The sequence below is a fragment of the Ailuropoda melanoleuca genome, unplaced genomic scaffold (assembly GCF_002007445.2).
Source record: "Ailuropoda melanoleuca isolate Jingjing unplaced genomic scaffold, ASM200744v2 unplaced-scaffold6034, whole genome shotgun sequence".
Classification (NCBI taxonomy): Eukaryota; Metazoa; Chordata; class Mammalia; order Carnivora; family Ursidae; genus Ailuropoda; species Ailuropoda melanoleuca.
Genome location: NW_023234215.1, coordinates 542,391 through 567,522, shown reverse-complemented (window position 1 = coordinate 567,522; position 25,132 = coordinate 542,391). Strand labels below are relative to the sequence as shown.

Sequence of the window (25,132 nt, the reverse complement as noted above, 5' to 3'; positions counted from 1 at the left end):
TAAAAGTGCACAAAGATAACTTCCTTCACTAGGCAACCTACTTTTTAACAAACTTATAAATGAAAAGGAATACAAGAGGAAAGATGTCATCTGATTATTATCAGGGATCTGGTTTTGCAATGCATTATTTATATATTTCAAATATCCAAGGCACCATATAACTGTTTACTCCAATTTTATTCCTAATTATTTTCAATTATTTCTAATTATTTTTTCGATTGTTTGTCAATTATGTCTCATATTTTTTCCAAAACCTGTATTAATAGTTGCTTTATGTGATGGTTTTCTTCTTGGAATTTGTATTACTTTCAATAAAATATATTATTACTTCACAGTGATGTTTCGCTTAACTTTCAATCTACCCACATATACTCAGACTAAAAACCAATGCTCTTCCACAAGTTAGGTTTTGGGGGATTTTTGTATGTTTTGTTTTGCTTTTCAGTTTTAATTGTAATCCGGAAGAAAAGCCAACTAGATTCTTTTTCAGTGTAGTCAGGACTAGCTTTTGCACTTCCACACCATGATTAATTTATTATTCATCTGGGACCTTCCTATTAAACCTTGTCTTTAGCCTGTGAACTTTTCTTTCAGCCTCCAACAAAGGATTTCATTGCTTTTGGAATTGAGGTGTGTCTAAGTTTTTACCTGGGAGCAAAAGTGATGCAAGCGTTTCTGGTGAGACCAATCCTTGGTTTAGGGTGGGGAGGAGCTGCATAACAGACCATCTGTAGACTCCAGAAAGCAGAGAGACTACCAAAGGGCTTTTCTTAGACATCATATGCAGACAGTTGGAAGGACTGAAGCAGCAGCTTCCTTGGATTTGTCCACCAGGGAAATCAGAGAAAATGACTTGGCTCCTTTTCAGAACATCAGGGGCTCTGGCCATTTTAATGGTAAGTCCTTTTTTTTTTTTTCTAAATAATTCCAACTTTCCCTGTTTCCTTCCTTGTTTGATAATACTATATTTGGTTGCTGAATCTCTCTTATAAATTTTAAAGGAGTGAAGTGGAAATAAACATTTTAGAATAAAATCGTAAAGATTACCAATTTCCTCCTTTTGGTGGTTTTTTAATGTTGTATTTTACACAGAAAAATAAATCAGAGAGAAAAAGAACTTGAAAGTTGACATTTAGCATTTCTTTAGTTAATGAATTAAATAATCCTGATCTTAGATCTATTTTCCACAACACCTTCACTTTCTTCAAAGCAATGCTTTTATTTATCTTTCCAATACACAAACTGAAACACATTGCAAGAGAACCAGGTTTATTTTCCAAGGTTACATATCTCTTAAGCATATGGCTAAGAACTGTACGTGCCCAGTCTTGATACCTGACGTGTTTTTAAAATAGTCAGACTGTTGAATCAAAATCAAAGCAATGTTTGACTCTAGAGAAGTTGAAAGGTTTATTAAGAAAACTGTGTTTAGCCATTATGTGCAAAAACCAGCCAGACTTTGAGGGGAAAAGACATACAACAATTTAGAAGCCATTTTTTTTTCTCAGGAGAATAATACTTCCATTGGTTGAGAAAGATTTATATAATGTTATCTAAAAGAGAAGTGGGATCTGAAGAGCAAAGCACTAGCCTGGATGTTACAGACTAGTTTGTTCCTTAACTATGTTGTTTTAGTGAAGGAAAGAAAAAAAAACAAAAAACCCGCAATTTCATCAGTTACATTAGGATATCAAAATAGTGACATATACCTAAATGAATACTGAAAAAATTCCTAATACTAATTCCCACTTCATAATAAACTGAGTTGGCCTAGGCACCAGTGTCCCTCACCTCCTCATCTAAAAAAATTGAGATGATAATTGTATTTCAAGAAGCTGCAGGCAGATAGATTTTTAGAAAGAACTTTCTAAAAATTAAAGGTGTCTAAAATTAGAATATGCTGCCTTGTGAGGCAGAGTTTCCCAGCCTTCCCTCTCAGGACAATGTCCAGGCAGAAAATTGTTATCTTCCCTTCTGTTAGAGTCTATTTTTATTATAACAATGTAATGAATTGTTTTGATTATTTAATGAGTTTATTTGACCCAAGAATGTTGTAAAGAGAAATGAGACAGTTGTATAACGTTCCCACCTTTCCAGATGGTCATTTCTAGACTAAACCTCAGGTAGCTTGATAATCCACATGTCCAAACCAATGACCAACTTGGGAAGGTATGGGAAAGGTGGCAGGGGGTATCAGAAGTTGTCATAAGAACACAGAATTAGACCGCCACAAGCATAGGGAAGCTCTTTCCCCTGCTTTGACACAGACCATTCCCAAGGACCTCTCTGATTCTAATGTGACAGTAAGATCGTTATACTAAGGGCTGTTCCATTCATCTTTATATCCCTAATGCCTCCTATAATATCTCTCTTACAGTGGACACACAATTGTTTGAAAAATAGATAGATGAACTATTAAATGAGGCCTCTCTAAACTCTAACCTCCCACAGTGCCTTACTATAATGCTGGTCATGAAGGAAACTATGAAAAGTAAGGCATTTTCTTCCCCTTAGAAAAATTTTGCACACACACACACAAGCTATTTAAACAACAATATAACTTCATACATAATTATTAAATTGAATGGTCTAGACCTGCTCTGCCCAATATGGCAGCCACTGGCCACATGTGGCTAATAGTCACTTAAAATGTGGTTGGTCTGAATTGAGATGTGCTGTTAAGTGTAAAATACACGTCATATTTTTAAGACTTTGTATTAAAAAAAAGAATGTAAAATGTCAACTTTTATGTTGACTACAATTAAAATTACAGTATTTTGGATATATTGGATCAAAGATACATTGTTAAAATTAATTTCACCTTTTTAAGCTTTTTAAATATATGAATATTAGGGGTGCCTGGGTGGCTCAGTCAGTTAACCGTCTGCCTTCGGCGCAGGTCATGATCCCAGGGTCCTAGGATCGAGTCCAGTATCAGGCTCCTTGCTCAGTGGGGAGCCTGCTTCTTCCTCTGCCTGCCGCTCCCCCTGCTTATTTATACTGTCTCTCTCTCTGTCAAATAAATTTTTTTAAAAAAATAAATATACAAATATTAGAACATTTAAAATTATATATTTAGCTCGCATCGTGGTTCTTATTATATTTCTATCAGACAGTGCTTATGTATTATTGATGTTGTTAGTGGAATGCAGTATCAGTCAAGAATGAGGTCAGCAAACAAGGCTCCATGGACTAGGTGAGATTTGAGCTGCTTTTTTGATTAGTAGAGATGGGCCAAAGGGGGATATCCCATACCCTCAGTTGTCAGACCAGCATGAGCAAAGGAAAACGCAATTACGGCATTTACCTAGGGGCAATGGACATACTGGTTTGGCTAGAATGACATTTTGCATTGGACATGAGTTGAAAAGGTAGATGAGGGTCAGATTGAAAAGTACACTCTGTGAAGGCTAATGGAATCCTTTTAGAAGTGAAGAGCCACCCCGAGTTTTGAAATAGTGTGGTAAGGGGGAAAAAATAAGTTTTTAAAAGCATTGTGGAGTGGGAATGTACATCTTTTGTTGTCAAAGGGTGAGGTCTGGAAGTTGGAAGACGTTTTTGGAGGTGTTGAATTAATTCCACCATCCTATGACCATAGAAGGTTGCCTACAGAAGTGAGATATGATAGTAAAGTCACAGGCTTCAGTCTATGCCTGTATGACTGACTCACTCCAGGCTTTGTTTCTTCAACTGCCATATAACAATAATCACAGCCTCTGCCACAGTAAGAATAAAGCAGCAACATGTATGTTGGGGCACCTGGGTGGTTCAGTCGGTTAAGCATCTGACTCTTGGTTTCGGCTCAGGTCATGATCTCAGGTTCATGAGATGGAGCTCTGCATCGGGCTCCCCATTCAGCAGGAAGTCTGCTTCTCTCCCTCTCCCTCTGCCCCTCCCCATGCTCCCATTCTCTCTGTCTCTCTCTCAAATAAATAAAGAAATCACTTACTAAAAAAAGCAGCAACATGGGCAAACAAGTGCTCTGGAAAATATAAAGTGCTTTGTAAGACTCCTACCATTTGCAGTGTTTATATTAGTAATACAGGTGATTCTTGATAACTTCTTAAAATTCTGCCTTACTATTTCAAATAACCACCAACACTAGTTTTAATAAGTCAAGAAAGGACTTCCATTTTTCTTGAATGAAGAACATATCAAACTATATCTTACATTTGTATAATAGTGGGTGTGAGAAAAACAACATTTTCAAACCTGGAGCTTTACTCAAAATTTCAACTGTCCAATCTTCTAATTATTTGAGAAGTGAAGGCATGGGGAACACCTGCCTATAGTCAAAAATATAATAGTTACCAGTTTCCTGTGCATGTTTGATCCATTTCACACAATACAAAATAAACATTTAGGAGAAAAAAATTTGTAATTGGAAAATACTTATCTTCAGAGATTTAACCTTTTAAAAATAATGTCTATCCTCAAAGGAGACCATTGTTTAGTGTTTTATGGTCCACAAAATCTACAACATAGTTTGTCATTTAACAATTCCATTAGCATCTGAACAATAAGCTATTTAATTTCATGCTACTGTATTATGTAAAAATTTACTCACTACAAAGCTAATAGCGATGTTGGAAATACAAAGATTTTTAAGGCACAAAGTTTTAAAGAAATTAATAGTGATGGTGCTGGAAAAAGAGTAGTTTAAATATCAAGTTCTGCGTTAGAATGTGTTCTAAACTTATCCATACTATCTTCAACCACCTTCTTCTATAGAACATACAAAAAGTAAAATTTTAGAAAAGGAATCGTAAGTAAATGGCCCAAATTTTTTCTATTGAAATGTAATTGACATATAATATCCTATTAGCTTCAGGTGTACCTCATAGTGATTCAATATTTTTATGCATTACAAAATTATCCCCATGATGAGTCTCCGTACTATACGAAGTTGTTACAACATCATTGACTATATTCCTTATGCTTTACATTACATTCCCATGACTTACTCATTTTATAACCGGAAGTCTATACCTTAGAATATCCTTCATCTATTTCACCTGTCCCCCAACCCCTCCTCTCTCTGGTATTCAACAGCTTGTTTTCTGTATCTATAAGTCTCTGTTTCATTTTGTCTGTTCATTTGTTTTGCTTTTTAGAATCCACATATAAGTGAAATCACATGGTATTTGTCTTTGTTGGACTTATTTCACTTAGCCTAATGCCTTCTAGGTCCATTTGTGTTGTCACAAATAGCAAGATTTCATTCTTTTTTATGGCTGAGTAATATGCCATTGTATGTGTGTATAATATATATTTTATATATGTATATATCACATCTTCTTTATCCATTCATCTATTGATGGACACTTAGGTTGATTCTATATCTTGGCTATTGTAAATAATGCTGCAATGAATGTAGGGGTGAATTTATCTCTTTGAACCGATGTTTTCATTTTTCTTGGAGAAATATACAGAAATGGAACTGCTGGATCGTACAATAGTTCTATTTTTAATTTTTTGAGAAATGTCCACACTGTTTTCCATAGTAATTGTACCAATTTATATTCCTACCAACATGAGGGTTTGCTTTTCCCCCCATCCTTGCCAACTCTTGTCACTTTTTGTCTTTTTGATTATAGGCAATCTGATGTGTGTGAGGTGTGAGATGGTATCTCATGCATTTCCCTGATGATTAGTGATGTTGAGCATATTTTCATGCATGTTGGCTATCTGGACGTCTTCTTGGAAAATGTGTATTCAAATCTTCTGCATGTTTTTTAATTGGGTTTTTTCTTATACTAAGTTGTGTGAATTCTTTATATATTTTTGATATTAACCTCTTATCAGCTACATGACTTGCAAAAGTCTTCCTGTATCCAGTAGGCTAATTTTTTTTGTTTCAATGGTGGTTTCCTTTGCTGTGCAAAAGCTTTTAGTTTGATATAGTTCCACTTATTTTAGTTTTTGTTGCCGTGGCCTGAGGAGACTGCTCCAAAAAAATATTGCTAAGACCAATGTTAAAGACCTCACTGCCTATGTTTTCTTCTAGGAGTTTTATGTTTTCAGTTCTCATCTTCAAGTCTTTAATCCAGTTGAATTTATTTTTGTATTTGTAAGCTGGTGGTCCAGTTTCATTCTTTTGCATATAGCTGTCCAATTTTCCCCACACCATTTATGAAAGAGACTGTCTTTTCCACATTGTATATTCTTGCCTCCTTCATTATGGATTAATTGACCATATATGTGTGGATTTGTTTCTGGGCTCTATTCTATTCTATTGATCTATGTGTCTGTTTTTATGGCCTTACCATACTGTTTACTATAGTTCGGTAGTACAGTTTGAAATCAGGGAGTGTGATACCTCCAGCTTTGAGCCTTCTCACGATTGCTTTGGCTATTTGGGGTCTTTTCTGGTTCCACAGAAATTCCAGGATACTTTGTCCTAGTTCTATGAAAAATGTAAATGGCCCACATTTTTAACAGAAGGAAAATCTCTGAGGTACCTTTCCTTCTCTTGATTGATGAAGCAATCCAGTTTCCAGTGCTAATAAATATATGAAAATAAATTTGCTCCTGAACCTCTCCAAAAGTTAAGATTCTAAATTCAGAATAAACTTGCCCAGCAATTCTGGCCAGTCCTGCCTGACTTGAGCAAAGGTTAGGAAAGAAGTAATTTCATCTACCAATTACCACTCCCACTTGCTTAATACCTGAAACTGGTTTTCATTTGGAGCCAGAACACTTAGTGCCCCATATGGTTTCTCATAAACCTCTTAGCCTTTGGCTCTTCCTTTCCAGTTAAGAGTCAATCTGACAGCCTAAGGTAAGGGCTTGTTTTGGGAAGTTCATCACAAGAAAATTATATGGGCAACTGGTTACTACCCATAATTATACTATGAATAATTGAATCCATCTAATATGCACATTTTTCTTGCATGGCCACTGCACAGTTGGGTAGGCTAAGCACTGCACAACTCCAGGAGACACATTCACATAAACTACAATGTGAACAGTACCCCCTGAAGTTGTGCAAGGAGGAACCCACACAACTGAACAGTAGAGCACTAGTTCTTGACTCTTCCGGATGCTCAAGAAAGAGAAAGTTCTTATGTGCCTTGATGTGAATAATAATAATAAAAGGTCACTTCATAGTAAAGTGACTCTTTTATACTTTTTTTTTAAAGCTTGGTGACAGTGCTCGCTTCAGCAGCACATACATTAAGTTTTGGTGACAGAAGTGATGAACACTTATTAAGCCCTTACTGTGGACTAGTACTCATCTATGTACTTTACACCTCTTAATTCATTTAATCCTCACAACAAACCTATAAATAGAATTATTATCCCTATGTTACAGATGAGGAAATTGAAAGATTAAGTAATGTTCACAAGTTATACAACCAGTAAATGGTGAGACTGGGATTTAAATTCAGGGATTCAAGATCTGGTGTCCAATTTCACATTATTACACTTGACTGTATCCTACACAGCATTTAAAATAAGCATTTGAGAATGTCCAATTTGTTGAGAATATCTAGTATTTGTTTTTCTTAGCATCTCTGTCATGATATGAGGCTTAACTTCCTAAATTAATTGAGTTTACTCTTAAATCAGTTATTGAAAATTAAATTGCCCAAAATTAAGTAGTAATTTCTAAATAATTAAACATATATCATTTTGTTCAATTAAGGGATTTGTCCTGATAAATACAAAGCTTATTAGAATGTTTTGGGGGTTTTAAATTTTAAGTTTAAAAGGTATATATATATACATATATGTATATGTATCTATAGAAAGAGACTACATACACATACATATAAGCTGTGAGATATCACAAAAGGCAAATCGCTCATATTTTCTGAATTGTACATACGAACTTTATTCTTCAAACATGTATTGAATGACCTCTATGATTGGATTCATTAATAATCATTGTATCTAACCAATTATAAAAATACTATCACCAGCTTATATATATCATGTTTCCCCAAAATAATTAATAAATAAAAAATCATGTTTAAAACTTAAAATGATTTATTTGAATCACCTAATTCATTTTGCAAATTTCCCAGAAGGGAGTGAATATATCTACTCCCACCCCGTTCTAGAGATGAGAGAGAGTTACCCTAGGCCAACTAGGACTACCTCCCTGGATCTAATGCACAGTTTAACAGTCTATCCCTCCCCACATGAAAGTTTGAGGTAACTCTAAAAAAATTCTTGGCCAAACTCAGTAAATAGCAGTTGTTATTAAAATGACTTTTTAAAAACTGGTCACCCATAACCTCGAAATATATTTAGTGTATACCTATTATATTCAATAGAAACTTCAATGATATAATTATATACATTTAATTAGCAATTAGGGCATATGGATATCAAATTACTTTATTCCATATGCTATTTTATTAATTTAATAATCTGATTTGCTTTTAATAAAATATTTCTCAATTCTTACATATACCAGAGTATTTAGGCCATATCAATGCTTTAAAAGTCATATAACTAAAATTATTGATGTAACCAGGAAACCAGAGGAAGGAAAAAAAGTAAGGAAATTCTCAAGATAAGGAGTGTTTTCTCTACATTGGTATTTCCAATCAGGGCTATCAGAAAAGACAACTTAGTTGATCTATATTGTCAGGAAACTTTTGAAAAATGTATTAAATACTCAAAATAATTATATTAAAATAATTAAAGTAACTAACTAATATAGGGATTAATTATCTAAAATAATAAAGTTTTTTTAAAAAAAACACCATTCTAAATAATATAAGGCTATGATTATATTTCTAAATACTCAGAAAGCATTATAATATTCAGTAGTGTTTCTTATTAACTATCTCACATTCCTAGAAGCACATATAACCATCACATTCATGTTATTCCCTAAAATTAGAGAACATTCTTGGTGGTCTTACTTTAAAAGAGAGGATGAAAAAGAGTGAGTATCTGATTGAATAACTTCTAAGGGCTCTGATTCAGTGAAAAGACTGAACAAATAAGCAACTGTCCGCAATGTTCATTCTCCACAGTTTAGAGTTTGTCCTTTCTTTGCTTCCCAGGAAAACAGAAATTATGCCTTGATGTCTATTAGAAGAATCCTTCTCTGGGGCGCCTGGGTGGCTCAGTCATTGAGCATCTGCCTTCGGCTCAGGGCGTGATCCTGGAGTTCTGGGATCGAGCCCCACATCGGGCTCCTCCACTGGGAGCCTGCTTCTTCCTCTCCCACTTCCCCTGCTTGTGTTCCCTCTCTCACTGGCTGTCTCTATCTCTGTCAAATGAATAAGTAAAATCTTAAAAAAAAAAAAAAAAGAAGAAGAAGAAGGAGAATCCTTCTCTGAGAGGCTAGTGCAAACATGATTCATATTTTCTGGATGACTCTTTCCAGTTTTCCTGTAAAGGGAAGGGTGCCTGGCCCAACCCTCCTCTCACATGTAGCTGAGTCGTCCTTATGAACTGAGAAATTAGTGCAATTACGACAATGCTTGGGTCTTCTCTCCTTAGTAACTCATGATAATGTTTAATAAAGAGAAGCAAAGCTATAAAATCACTATGAGACATATTATAACCATATTCAATGGTCCCTTTTCATGACAATTTGCAGACCTTTTGGAATAAAGATTTCAGTGAAATTTTTAGAATGCAAGCGTCCTGGCATCCTATGTCTGTTATAGCTTCTTCTTTGGTTCAGAGTACGACCTGCCTCTTTGTTATAGCCTTCCAAAGTAATCAATGTAACAAATCTACATTGTTTCAGCAGTAACCTCCACTGTTGCCAGGAAGAAATCTAAACTGACTATCATATGACTTTCTTTCTACCACTAGTTTTTTCTATTTATTTATTCCAACTTTGGCTAAAATCTAGTCTAATGATGACGTACACTTTGGAGTCAGGCTGCAGAGGTTCAAATCCTGGCTCAACTAGGGCTGTTGGGGGAAGCAAAGTACTCATTGTCTCCTGGTTCCATCTCTTTATCCATAAAATAGGCTATAATAATAGTATCTCCATCAGATGGCTACTATAAGTATTAAGTGAGATAATAAATATAAAGATCTATAAATGGCAACTGACACAAAAACCATAATAAACTTTAACTACTGGTATTACTCTAATTCTTTTTCTTCTGATTTATTTTTCACAATCTTTTCCCTACCAGGTTCTTTCCACATCAGACATCAGATAATCAGTGGGTCAGCAAACATTTGTTAAATATCTTCTGAGGAAAAGGTTATAACAATTTCAAGAAAAAAAATAACAGAAACACAGATCTGGAAAGTTTACAATTCTCTTGGCTTAACATCATAATGCACATAAAACAAGAAATAGTAAATCATGGCAAACCCTTATGGGTTAAACTGCATGGTACAAATATGTGTTGGAAAAATCTCAGAAGAGAAGACATTAGTAAGGACAGTTTCGTGGCAATTGTTGGAACTTGAACTGATGTTAAAAGATGAGTAATATTTAAGTTGGTAAAGGGGAGATATCACCTTACCAGTTAGAATGGCTAAAATCAAAATGACAAGGAATAAAAAGTGTTGGCAAGGATGTAGGGGAAAAAAACCGTTGTACACTGTTGGTGGGAATTGAAATTGGTAGAGCCTCTGTGGAAAACAATATGGAGGTTCCTCAAAAAATTAAAAATATAATTACCATATGATCCAATATTCCGCTACTGGATATTTACCCAAAGAAAACAAAAACACTAAATCACAAAGATATATGCATCCCTATGCTTATTTCAGCATCATTTATAATAGCCAAGATATGGAAGCATCCTAAGTGTCCATCAATAGATGAATGGATAAGAAAGCTGTAATGGAATATTATGCAGCCACAAAAAAGGATGAGATCATGCCATCTGAGACAACATGGATGGACCTAGAGGGTATTATGCTAAGTGAAATAAGTCAGTCTGAGAAAGCCCAATACTGTATGATTCCACTTATAAGAGGAATCTAAAAAGAAAAAGAAGAAGAAGAAGAAGAAGAAGAAGAAGAAGAAGAAGAAGAAAAGAAAAGAAAAGAAAAGAAAAGAAAAGAAAAGAAAAGAAAAGAAAAGAAAAGAAAAGAAAAGAAAAGAAAAGAAAAAAGGAGAGGAAAGGGAAGGAGAGGTAAGGAAAGGAAAGGAAAGGACAGAACAAACAAAAAGTAGAATCAAGAAAAGAAAAGAAAAGANGACCTACCAATACAGAGAACAAACTGATGGTTGCCAGAGGGGAGAATGGTGGGGAGTTGAGAAAAATGAGTGAAGGGGAGTGGGAGATATAGGCTTCCAGGTATGGAATGAATAAGTCACAGGAATAGAAGGCACAGTGTAAGGAATAGTCAATAATATTGTAATAGCAATGTAACAAGACACATGGTAGCTACACTTGTGAACATAGCATAATGTATAAACCTGTCAAATCACTCAGTTCTACACCTGAAACTAATATAACATTGTACATCAACTATACTCAAATTTTTTTTTAAAAAAATGCATTTCAGGTAGAAAACAAGATGGAAAGTGACACAAATGAAGGTCCATATGTTCTTGAGAAAGTAAAGACCTTAGATTGCCTGACTTCATTTTATCCTCATTTAAGTGTGAAAATTAAGCTCAACATTTAAGTTGAAATAACAGGGCAGGGATTAACAGGTCCATGTCCCACATAAACAGTACTTGTGATTGGAATAGCATATCCCCAACTTTTATGTTCCACTCTCTAAACCTGACTAGTTCTATTCCATCTTCTCCACTGTCATAAAACTAAGACAGTGCAGCTAACTAATAGCTTTCCACAATGATGCTCACCACTGTTTCCCAAAGCGGTATCTCCGATAGTTCTTAGAACAACTTCATAGAACAGCTAGGTAAAATATATGTGGTTGTTGCAACTGGCTGTTAGGCACAGTTTCACATAATTCAGTCAGATTTAAAAACCGGAAGAACTTGTTTATATTGAGAGTATTTTCTTTTTCCTGAGAGGATTTTACCTTTTTTTTTTTTAAGATTTTATTTATTCATTTGAGAGAGAAAGACAGAGAGAGCACAAGCAGGGGGAGAGGCAGAGGGAGAGGGAGAAGTAGACTCCCCACTGAATGGGGAGCCCGATGTGGCACTCCATCCCAGGACCTGGAGATCATGACCTGAGCCGAAGGCAGACGCTCAACCATCCGAGCCTCCCAGGCACGCCTGGGTTTTACACTTTGAATACTGCTTCTTCAAATCCACTTCTTTTGAAATAGAAACAAGCTACAATATGAACAGGATTATCTTATGCAATTACTTATTTGAAGAATTCACATTTAACTTGACTTTATTTAAATGTCCACAGGTGCTCATATTGGTTCATGGAGAACTGCGAATAGAGGTAAAGTATGAAAAAGATTTTTGTAACTAAAATAATAGTTTAGTTCAAAAAATTAAAATTGTATTGGGGAAAAATAAATGTTTCTTTAATGTTTAAAACTATTAAATAATTGTGAAAATAAAATTAAAACTAACTCAATTTTAAATACCAAGAATGTATAAATGTCATTCTTGTACTTTATCTCATACTTTCTTTCTTCTTGTTTTAAACAAATCAACAGCTTTTTATTAAACAGGTCCTAGGTGCCCAGAGCAGTGAGATATTGTGGAATATACAAAAGAAATAGAAAATATGATTCAATGCCAATATTAAAAATCATATGGTTCTGTAATTGTTTTAGATATTTAATGTTCCTTCTTTGCTTGACAAAGTGTGAGGTCAAGCAACATAGACATTGAACAGTCCTAGATACCATGAAACACAGGGGGCTCCTCAACCTAGGTGTTGATTAGAAATACTCAAAGCAAAAATTTCCAACAATGTACATAATAAAATGGGATGCCTTTTCACATAAGACAAAGGGTCAACACGGAGAAGATGATATTGCAGTCCAAGGCAAAAGGAGATACAAACGTGAATGGGTGAAATTTGCGAAACCCTGCAGAGAAAGAGAAGACAACTCGAAAAAAAATCCGATCGCCAAAGTAAGTCATATCAGCAGGGGTAATGTGAGGTTTTAGAATAAATGTAATAGATGTAAATTAAAATGATATGGCAACTCCATTTATCAAAACGCAGACTAGGGAGTCCACAGAACAAATAACCTGGTATCTTCAACCAAAAAAATACGATAATAATAATAATAATATAGAGTGAGATGAAAGAACTATGGCTTCTAGAGTAATAAAGAATAATTAAGAGGCAGGTGAACCAACTTCAATGAATATGCCTTATTTAGATCTAGATCTAGCAAACAAATAGAAAAAAATATATGGATAAAACAGTAAGATAAGTGGTTGGGGGTCCATGTATTTGTAATGATTAAAACTGGGTAGTGAGACATATCAGGTTCATTATACTACTTTAACCTTTATATATATTTGAAATTTTCCATATTAAAAAGCTTGAAAATTAAAATCATAAAAATAAATAATAATAAGCAATTTATTTTAATAAATATTTTAAACACTGTATAATCCCCTTTCCTCTTTTCTCTCCAGCTCCCCCTATTTAAAATAAATCTTTTTAAAAAAAAAAATGTTCTCTGTTATGGAAAGGAGCATTCAGAAGTAGTCTTGTCAATATTAAATATCCATGACTTTCTCTCAACCTTTTAACATCACCATGGCGGCCACAATCTCAGCAAACATTCTAGAGCCAAAATGATTAATGAGTATTGGTCCATACTGGTCAATAGAAGCAACAGTTTGAAATATCTCACATTCCCAGTATTCATCAAGGCAAAAAGTAACGATCACAGGGTCAGAAAGAGTGAATAACATAAACAGAAGACTTAAGACTATGAAGGTGGAGAAAAGGGGATGGAAACGGTCTGATCGACGATCACACTCACATTTTGGGTATTTGGGGCTGCAGATTACATCAGATTTCCAAGCAACCCAGAAAATTACCTACCGAATTTCTGGAGTGGGAATTGATCAACCCCCTTTTGGAATCTTTGTTGTTGACAAAAACACTGGAGACATTAACATAACAGCCATAGTTGATCGTGAGGAAACTCCAAGCTTCTTGGTAAGTTTGTGTCCTCAATATTGGGCACCCTTATGTTTGTGTCTGGTGGCTTTATAATGTGATACTCTTCTACTGGTTAGTTTAGAAGAGAGATCAGTACATGAATCAATCCACCAACATAACAATGTTCATCACTCTTATAAAGAGCCTTCACTTATGGTTGTGACCCTGAAGGAATATACCAGGAGGGTGCATGAGTAGGCATTGAAATCCAACATGCATCCTGCAAAGAGCATCACCCTCTTTGTACATAAGACAGTACCAGCCTGGAAGAAGGGGCAGCTTGCCTAACTGGCCTGCCCAGTGTGAGCACCTTTTCTTCCTTTGCCTACTTTTTGGGGAAACATTTTTTTTTCTGTGCATAAAAAGTCTGTATATGCTAGTAGAGGCCTTATTTCTACAAGTTTTATTAGTATGCAAACTGAGTTTGTAGAGTAATAAGTAACATTTCCCTCCTTTTTCTAGATCACATGTCATGCTCTAAATGCCCTAGGACAAGATGTAGAGAAACCACTTATATTAACAGTTAAAATTTTAGATGTCAATGACAATCCTCCAGTATTTTCACAAAGTATATTCATGGGTGAAATTGAAGAAAATAGTGCTTCAAGTAAGTCTTTTACAGTATCTACCACTTCTCATTTTTTTTAATTTTAAAATACAGTATAACTATAGTATATCATTTTTATAAGCTAATTTATTCTCGTAGTTTTGTCAGCAGTTTTGCAGAAAAATTCATCCAAATACCCTGGGTCTTCCTTTCTGATATTTGCACTTGAGCTAATTATGCACTGCCGTTGTATTTCTAGGTTGTGGTCCTGTTAGCAAGTCAATAGTATCTTACTCTCTCTATATAAGTCACACGAGTACCTGGTAGTCATAAAGTTAAAGGGGTGGCCTTAGGTAGCCTGGATGCATCAGCTAGACTTTTTTAGATTATAAAGGACAGAGACACACTCAATTACTTGGATAATCTGGGGAAAGGGGAAAATGACAATGCCATATACCAAGGGAAGAAATAGAAAATAGTCTCAACTCCAACACAGCGAAGGCTTAAGGACAACAGGAAGATTTTTGCAGAAGGCAGCACAGTTTGACCTGATTAAGAGAGACAGTAAGAAATATTGCGAATGATATGTCATTCGTTTTTGAGCATACAGATAGATTTAACATTTTAAGAAACAAAGGTCAATTTGAAATTGTGTTGAATATTTACCATGAAAAGATTAACGCTTACATATTCTTTAATGAACTTCTTCTGTATTTCTAGACTCACTGGTGATGATATTAAATGCCACAGACGCAGATGAACCAAACCACATGAACTCTAAAATTGCCTTCAAAATTGTGTCTCAGGAACCTGCGGGCACACCCATGTTTCTCCTAAGCAGACACACTGGGGAAGTCCGTACTTTAACCAGTTCTCTTGATCGAGAGGTAAAGCAAGGCACTTTGGGAACATTTAATAATAAAAGATCTGATTGTAAGAAAGCCAAGAGAGGTGACCCCATTTTACGTGAGAATGAAAGGAGAAAGGAAAAGGGTTCTCCACACTCAACTGGGCCAATTTAGGGAAACTGTTTGCATTTCAATATGATTCTGGTGTGGTGAGATGTGTATTTAAAAACTGTATAATAAACTGTAATCTAAACAAACAAGTATCAGCATATCAGTGGGAGGTCAAGGGGAAAGTAAAAGAAAGCATGGAGGCATACATGGACAAAGACTGAACTGTGATTAATTCCTTATATGGTTGAGGAAAAAGACATTTCTCAGACAACGGAAGAAACTGCTTTCTGGAATAAAGCCTTCTCTGATGTTATACTTTCTCTACCGACTAGTTTTAATGTTACCCCTGCTTCCAGAATACTAAAGAATCCTCTTCTTCTCTTCCCCGTCGTCCTACCACCATAACCACTGACCACCATCTTTATCACCATACAATACCCCGTCAGACTTTGTATTACTTCTATGCAAATGATTCTCCAAATAGACCAATAGGAAAGCTCTATAAGTGAACTTCCCTCAAATAAGCATCCCATCATTGTCACTGCCCTTTTTTGCTCCAAGTGTACTTCTTGCCCTAAGAAGCTCACAAAAGAGAAACCTGTTCTAGCCCTATAAAAACTTGTCCAACTATCCAGAGCCCCACATGCTTCCTCTATGCTGGACAATGAACAACTCATTGTGATCCTTCTAGAGAAGAATATTTTCACCTCTTAACCCATAGAAAGCAGTAGTTGTTATTTGTATTCTTGGCACTGGAGATTAATTATTTTGTTTGTTTTGCTCCAAATTCAGCAAGTTAGCAGCTATCATCTGATTGTGAGTGGTGCCGACAAAGATGGAGAAGGACTATCAACTCAATGTGAATGCAGTATCAAAGTGAAAGATGTTAATGATAATTTCCCAATGTTCAGAGAATCTCAGGTACACCTTGCCCTCCCTCCTTGAAGAGCAATTTATACATATTTTTAGTTTATATTTTGCCATTCTAATTCAGCATTAGCCTGCTTGCTGGCTTCTATTTTTCTCCTCACTTTTCTTAAAAAATATGCTTTCGTAAAATATAAGAATTTAGTAACCAGCAAAAGGCATCACATAATTTGAGAATTAATGCTTAATGCTATTCAGAATAAAATATAATATCTTTAGATAAAACCTGACAATAACTCTTAAATTTTGCTTCTCTCCTTTTTAGTATTCAGCACGTATTGAGGAAAATACTTTAAATTCTGAGTTGCTTAGATTTCAAGTTATAGATTGGGATGAAGAATTCACAGATAACTGGCTTGCAGTGTATTTCTTTACCTCCGGAAATGAAGGGAATTGGTTTGAAATACAAACTGATCCCAGGACTAATGAAGGCATCCTGAAGGTGGTTAAGGTAAGGCTATTTCCCTCCTGTGGTAAAAATATCCCATATTAGTCCAAACTATCATTTCTACAAAGAACATTATTCACTTATTAATAATAATACAAATTCTTTACAGAAAACTTAGAAAACACATAAAAGTAGACAGAATTTTTTAAAGACACACACATAGCCCCACTACCTAAGGACAGCTTTTTTTAAACATGTTGATTTATTTCCTTCCAAGGTACTATACTTTCTAGATTAAATACAAATACACTAATATACATATATTTATAGGTGTGCTTGCTTTAAGCACAGGAATGTAAAACACATTTCTTGACTTAATCTCATTTACTCTCTACAACCAAAGTTAGGAAAAGATAAAAATAAATGATACTGTGACTTGCGAATTTGTCAACTTGCTTTAAGTGGATTAGTTACAGTCATAAGAGGGGGAAAATGCAACTATTTGAAAATGGGAATGTATAATTAAATCTGCAATATAAAAAATAGTAACTGAGTAAACCTTCCATTTAACATGCTTGGCTATAACAGACACTCCCCCCGCCCCCACATACAGAATCCAATCTGGAATAACACGAGGATATTTCTGCCTGGGCACTGTATAGACTAGAAAAAATAACCACTATTTGAAGATATTCCTTGGCACAGGACACTGAACTATACGGGACCTTCTTTCTTTATTTCCTTGGGTCCAGTAGAGTGACAGACCCATAATATCCCTTAACAAGGAAACTGCTGGAATCCCCTATTGCTGGAAGCTGAGCAGTTCCTATTACTCTGCTTTTTGGAGAGAAGGCTATAACTACTTGCAAAGGTGTGTTATAAACTCCCAGCAATCCCTGAAAATGAGGTCTTCCCTCTCTCCTATCTTGGTGTCATCTCGTCTTCCAAACTAGCAACCTGGGCCGTATCCTTCAATCATAACATTTCCTCACAACAAACAGCCAGTCATCCAATTCCGCCCTAGAAATTGTCCTTAAAGTCTGGCCCTGGTCTTCCTTCCTATGGCCTGTGATCTCCCAGGCCTTGCCTCCTTGCTCCTAGATGATTGTAATCCCTCCTGATAGATGTCCTTATCTCCTATTTCTACTTCCCTTCATCCTCCTCCTGCCACCAGTCTACTGCCATGTTTTTCTTAAAACCAATGTGGATTACTCTGTTCCTTAAAAACTTTCCTTGTTCTCTATTGGCTGTGAAAGTGGCCCTTCACTCTTATTGCTCATTTGCATCTCCAGCAACTTTTCCTCACAGTGGGAATGTAGAACTATTGGCTCAGTTGGTCTGTGGGAAAACCCAGACAGTGGCAAGTCTTCATGGCTCCACAGAGAACTCTAATCGCAGCCAGGATTGATGACCAGCTGCTGGCCTTGAAGATGACTTTCAGCCTCCTCAGAACTATAGACAAGGCCTCTCACCATCTGCAGCCAGCTCTCTGTCACCTTCTGTAACTTTGGGCATTTGCAAATGTTTCACCTCTGTCTGAAAAACTCCTCCTCATCCTTCAACACTCAGCTCACTTGAAACCTCCAGGTTTCCTAACTACCCGCAATAGAAGTATTGACTCATTCTTGCACATAGACTCTATAATTTGTTCTGTCACTTACCTCCTGTATTATAAATACCTGTTTGTACTTTTCCTTCCACTTACTCTTTCTCTTCCACACCACTGGGGAATGCTGGAGCTCACAAAACTAGTCACTGCAAACTTAGAACTCAAATCCAGATCTCTTATCTTAGTTATTTTCAGTAATGTACAAATGTAACCCAAATGAACATTTCCTTATCACACTCAAAAAAATATCTTAGTGAAAGGAAAAAGCTCTCCTGGGATTCCTCCGACCTTGATTTGGGCCACCTCAATTAGAGGGTCAAACCATCCGAAAATGGTCCTACAAAGAGTTGGTGGGCCACCCACCCACTGCTTTGCACAGGCATATTTGCTAACCAAATCTATTACCATAGTTTGCCTTTGCCACCTAGGAATTTCCAGTCAGGGGAGACACTATTACACATGAATACAGTAGGTATTCTGGGATGGGCTATAACTGCCATTTATAGGAATGTATTATGGGACTAAATTTGTGCAGTCCTCACAACAATCTAATGAGGTAAAGTTTGTGGTTTTTTTCAAACTGAAAATTTGAGAATCAGAGAAATTAAATATTATGCCATGAGTCACACAGCTATTAGGCAGCAGAATTAGTATTCAAGCCATGTTACCATAGCAAATTTGGGATTCTTTCTACTGCACCACACAGCCTAAAGAAACTATAATGATGTTTTAGAAGTCTAAAAAGAGGTCCACTGTTTTGTAAATATCGGTTACCAAGCTGAGGTCTTATGAGTTAAGAATTTTAATAGTTTCTCCATCTCAACATTACAATGATTTCTGAAGCTGTCTTGCTATATAGAAATAAAAGGGGCCATTCATAGCATGGGACATGGAGTTCTCTTGTCCTGTTCTGGGTTTGCTGAATTGTATCTCTGTGATACTTCTTTCCTTCTAATTTTATGATTTTTTTAATTCTAGGCTCTAGATTATGAACAACTACAAAATGTACAACTTGGTATTGCAGTTAAAAACAAAGCTGAATTTCACCAATCAGTAATTTCTCAGTATCGAGTGCAGTCAACCCCAGTCATGATTCAAGTAGTCAACGTGAAAGAAGGAATTGCATTCCGGCCTGCTTCCAAGAGATTTACTGTGCAGAAAGGCATAAGTAGTAAAAAACTGGTCAATTATGTTCTGGGAACATATCAAGCCATTGATGAGGACACTGCAAAAGCCGCCTCATATGTCAAGTAAGACTGTTTTTACATTATTCCTTGATGTGGTTTTAATTTGTAAACTACTACAAAATTATACCTTAACTATTACATGCCAAGAATACAAGGAGACACAAAATGGCCAACTCAAGGAACTGGCTAACTCAAGAAGAGACTTATAGCCAAATCACTGGAACATAGTGGGCTAGGAGCAAAGCTAACATAAGCATAAGTTAAAGTGGAAACTAAGAGAAGAATGCCTTAGCTGATGGAGAGAAATCAGGAAAAGATCTCACAGAAACTTTCAGTTGAGTTTTAAAAGAGTAGTTCACCAGAAGACCATGGTGCAATCAGATAAAACAGCACATACAAAACATATATGCCCCAATATAAGAATACTAAGCAAAGCAGATGCTGTAAGAGCAAGAAAACAATTATTTTATTTCACAGAGTAGAAAATTGAAAAACCACGCTAATACTTAAGGATTATGAAATACTACTTGTCCATGCTAATACGTTAATTTTCTACCACTGTTTATAAGAGTATATTTCGATGTTTTAAATTAAGTAAAAATACATTAAATTTAAAATGAGTTATTTTCATTAAATAGGTAAACATTCCATATTTGAAAGAAAACTGTATTTTTTCTGTCATAAAACAGGTATATGATGGGGCGTAATGATGGTGGTTTACTATTCATTGATTCAAAAACTGCTCAAATCAAATTTGTCAAAAACATCGATCGGGATTCTACTTTCATAGTTAACAAGACAATCACAGCTGAGGTTCTGGCCATAGATGGTAAGAAAAATATTTCAAAATGGGGCGCCTGGCTGGCTGAGTCAGTAGAGCGTGCAACTCTTGATCTTGGGGCCATGAGTTTGAGCCCCACATTGGGCATAGAGATTACTTAAAAAATAAAAATCTTAGGGGCGCTTGGGTGGCTCAGTCAGTTGGGCAACTGCTTTTGGCTCAGGTCAGGATCCCAGCCCCTGCATTGGGCTCCCTGCTCTGCGGGGAAGACTGCTTCTCCCTCTCCCTCTGCCTGTCGCTCCCCCTCCTTGTTCTCTCTTTCTTTCTGTCAAATAAATAAAATTTTTTTTAAAAAATTTAAAAAAATAGAAATCTTAAAAAAATATTTCAATCGTTTTTAGAGAAATGTTACTCTAATTGACATTTCTTTATGAATAGATGATTCTGATTTTTAACATATTGCCTCTATCACTACATAAAATTACTTATCTTAGGGGTCTTGGGTCTCAAATCTGAGGCACCTGAATCCAGAAGACTGGATTCAACTTCTCAATGGAGTTTGTAGTACCAGTGAATTCTGGTTTCAGTCCCTGTGGTCTGCTGTGTTGAGGCAGAAATTTTGAGACCCACAGGAATTTCTGTGTTTGAGAGGATGGATAAAAACTGATACAGAAGGCTTGTCAGGAAAGCTCAACTTAAATGTGAGGTGCCTTGGTGAGTTACTTATAAAGTGAGTCACTTACAAAGACCTCATGTGACCAGATCATTGAACAATAAAATCTTCTGGAATGTTTTAAAGATAACATTCATTGAGTGTTTTGTGTTTCATCAAGTATAAATTAATTCATGCTCAGGCAATAAGCAAACGTAAGAAAATAAAACAAAAGAATAAACACCAAACTCGTATCACTTTGGAAAAGAGCAAAAAGCACTAAGGGAAATAACAGAAATTATTCATAATCCTACCATGGGGAAATTTTTACTTTTTTGCTTTATTGGTTATGATTGTCAACATTGAAAAAATTTTCTTCAATAAACTTTTGTATCTTGGATAGTAAAAATAAATCATTGCTTATTCCAAATACTTTGGCTCAATGTTAGAAGCAAAAGTCTTTCACACACTGCTGGGTTCATGCAGTAGGATACATTTAAGAAAACTATTGTTTTTATGTTGATTTCTTTGTAATCAGTGAATTCATCACCTTACAGGTTTCGGTTCCAAGCACATTAAATTAATAGCCAATGCTACTAATTAGAGACACCAGCCAAGTTGATAAATTTAAATTTGCTTTTTATAAGATGTGGAAATTAAATGACACCTTTTTACTTGTAAGAATAACAAATATAATTTCTCATGAGGGGACATATTAAGTTGGCTACATGCAAGAGACATTTAAAAGGTTTTTTGGGGTACAATGTATTCTATATACTTCTTTAACTCTCAAATGTTATTCTTACAGAAAATACGGGTAAAACTGCTAAAGGCACCATATATGTTGAAGTACCTAGTTTTAATGAAAATTGTCCAACAATCGTCCTTGAGAAGAAGACAATTTGTAGTTCACAGCCTTCTGTGGTTGTCTCAGCTAGAGCACTAGACAATAAATTTACTGGCCCCTACACATTTTCTCTGGAGGAACAACCACTAAAATTGCCAGTTGTGTGGGGTATCACAACACTCAATGGTGAGTAATAGTAAACTTGCTTCCATAAATGAAAGTTGCTGCTTCTGTATATTTCCAGAGGGATAAAAGAGCTCATTTGGGAGCAAGTCTTTTCCAAGAATAATTGAAAAAATTCTTTGGAATGAAGATGTGGCCCTGGCCTCATGACTCTATTCTCTCTTCAGAAAAGGAATGATATGTTCATGCTATTTAATATTTTGTTTTTTATGTGCAATCTAATCGTTTTATATTTTTAATGTCTTATTCCTACCTCCACAGCACACCATAAAAAGAATGGAGTCAGCCATCACTTTTATTGTAGAGCTGTTTAAATTTCTAAATATATAAACTTTTCTTAAATGGGCAGACTCTGAACAGACATGAAGCACTGGAGGGGTTGTCCTTCAAGGCTCATAGGAAGTGCTACTTTGTCCCTAGTCAGGAATCTTGACAGCATAGTGGATTGAAATTCCCATTAGCCCATTAGCCAGTGGGAAAGAGTTTGTCCATCCTTCCTTTTCTTCTAACCTTTATCACGCTAATTTTACATTTTTTGTGTTTTCTAGGAGTCTCCTAGAAATAGCCATTGGACTTAATAAGAATCTTCTCACTTTTCTCTAGCTCTTTGCTGAAGCAGTCTTGATTTTCTCCATGAATGTGCTCTATGGTTCCCTAGTCATAGGTATCAGCCATTGCTAGAGTCAACAAAGGGATCTTGTTCTCCACGGCCTTCTTTCCTAGGTCCTTACTGATAGTTCCAAAGTATTCATGTAGCTTTTGGCTCCAAATGGGTTTACCAGAACACGGCCAATGGAAAGGCTGCAAAAGAAACATGAGAGAGGCAGGACCCAGCAGTAGACACACCTGCTTGAGTGACGCTGAACAAGGCAACAGTGGTTGAAATGAGTAGATACCCAAAGGGCATGATAGGGTCAAGAGTGATTCAGTTGACACAACTCTGCAGCTTACAAGAGCTGCTCCTGGAGCCCACTTAGAAAGGGACAACATAGCAATGGAGAGCGGAGAATGATCAATGTTCATGAGTCAGATAGGCAACAGGCCCTCACCTCAGAGAATCCCATACAACTGGCATTTGGGCACACAGGATGAAAACTATCAGGAACAGCTGAGGTAGTGGAAGCCAAAGCAGAAACTCAGTCTTGATAAGTCAGGCACAAAAACATGGACTCAGAGGGAAGGCATATGTCCAGAGGGCCATACGAGAGTCCAGCGGGTTGGTGCAGACATACAGGAGATTGGTTAAGCCCCAGGAGAGGGGTCTTCGTATTGAAATGTTACCTGCCTCCCGTCATCTTTCAGGGGGAAAATCAGGGTAGGACTGAGTCTTCACGGGAAGCAGTAACAGGCCATCTGGGGCAGAAAGAAGGACAAGGAGGAAGTGCAGCCCGATGTACCCAACTGAACCTCTTATCACTCTTAGAACTGCTCAAAGTTCTAAGCCTCCCAATTTGTGACAATGATGTTTAAGGCAACCTATCAGCCTCCCTATTTGTGACAATGATGTTTAAGGCAACCCTGGCTCTGTTAACAAAAATAAGTAGTTTCAAGAGCAAAAGACACCTTGTCCTGCTGTTGATTTGTGTGATTGTTTGCCTGCAGCTACTTCCGCACTCCTAAATGCCCAGCAGCCGCTATCTCCTGGAACGCACAGCATCTCCCTCACAGTTACTGACAGTCAGGACAGACAGTGTGAGACACCAGAGAGCCTGACTCTGGAAGTCTGCCAGTGTGACAACAGGGACACCTGTAGAACTCCTAATGGGAACAAAGACCCTGAACGCATAGGTGGAAAGACATCATCAGGGAGGCTGGGGCCCGCAGCCATCGGCCTGCTACTCCTTGGTCTTTTGCTGTTGCTATGTGAGTATGCCAAAGCTAAACTCTGGTTTTGATAGAGAATCGGCCTTTGCAGAGGCCTTCAGGCTACATGGGCAATGCCATCTTTGCAATGTACAACCATTCCTTAATTGTGTTATAGGCAAAGATGGGGGTAACATTTTCAGGAAGAACTGGAAATATTGAAAGTTAACGTCACTTGCCAACAATCTATATTCATAATACAGCAAAGCAAGTCATATGTATGTTAGACATTTAGAAAATGGCACAAAAGAATCAACAAGAAAAAAATTAAAGTATGAACACTTTCTACACACTGCCAGTAATGTTCATCATCAAAATAATATCTTTACCCACAATAGCACTTTCTAAAATGTCTTCTCCATAGAAATAAAATAGAAAAAGAACACTTGCCCTAGGGAAAAATATAGAGGATATATAGGCTTTGATCTTTATAATGAACATTAATACATCATAGTCTCTGAAAAGTTATTGCTAAATCCAGCACTTCCTGAAAATAGCTTACCACCTATCTATACACCCTTTTAAAGGCTTTCACTTAATAAGATTAAGTTTATTGAACACATTTAGGGAAACTACACATGTTTTATTTTTCAATAAAAGTAAAATTTATTTATTCAGTGGACAGATTTCTAAAAAGTTTAAGTTAAATCAAAATCTTGTGAATCAAATATTTTTAATGTAGTAAGTCTCTATTTAAAGGAAATTCATGGCAAATTCTTATATAAATAAGAAAAACCCTTGATAAATTCACATTCATTTCCCAAATTTATTATAGAACTGTAGGCTTTTAGAATTAAAATGATTGTTCATGATAAACAAGTCTACTCCAACCTCTTCACTTAAATTTTTAAAAATTTGTGAAATATTTTTAATCCACAAAGTGCAGAAAATTACATGACGAGCACATATATAACCATGACTCAGATTTAACAGATCTTAATATTTGCAATATCTGTTCAGATCTCTTTTTATAAAAAAAAAAAGAAAGAAGTTGCTATCCATACATCTAGTGGCCTCCCACACATGCCATATATTCTTCTCCTGCCTTCCCCAAAAGTGTTTACTATTCTGCAGTTAACATGCATCGTTCCATTTCACAGCTGAAATTGACTCACCTTTCAGTTTTTTAACATCATATTAGTCAATTTCAAAACCAAAGACTTTTCAAGTACATAGA

At 36.1% G+C, this 25,132-nt stretch overlaps 1 protein-coding gene across 1 annotated transcript in view; it reads left to right on the top strand.

Annotated features, from left to right (window-relative positions):
• The first annotated feature begins 712 nt into the window (after window positions 1-712).
• Window positions 713-25,132, top strand: part of DSG3 (desmoglein 3) — a 32,851-nt gene continuing 8,431 nt past the window's right edge. Inside the window, exons 1-12 of the mRNA XM_019807419.2 lie at window positions 713-896; window positions 12,282-12,317; window positions 12,833-12,961; window positions 13,854-14,009; window positions 14,475-14,619; window positions 15,280-15,446; window positions 16,311-16,439; window positions 16,711-16,896; window positions 19,421-19,692; window positions 20,319-20,458; window positions 21,871-22,095; window positions 23,695-23,955. Of these exons, the coding sequence (XP_019662978.1) occupies window positions 849-896; window positions 12,282-12,317; window positions 12,833-12,961; window positions 13,854-14,009; window positions 14,475-14,619; window positions 15,280-15,446; window positions 16,311-16,439; window positions 16,711-16,896; window positions 19,421-19,692; window positions 20,319-20,458; window positions 21,871-22,095; window positions 23,695-23,955 (1,894 nt within the window). The 5' untranslated portion in view covers window positions 713-848. The remainder of the gene's footprint in view (window positions 897-12,281; window positions 12,318-12,832; window positions 12,962-13,853; window positions 14,010-14,474; window positions 14,620-15,279; window positions 15,447-16,310; window positions 16,440-16,710; window positions 16,897-19,420; window positions 19,693-20,318; window positions 20,459-21,870; window positions 22,096-23,694; window positions 23,956-25,132) is intronic.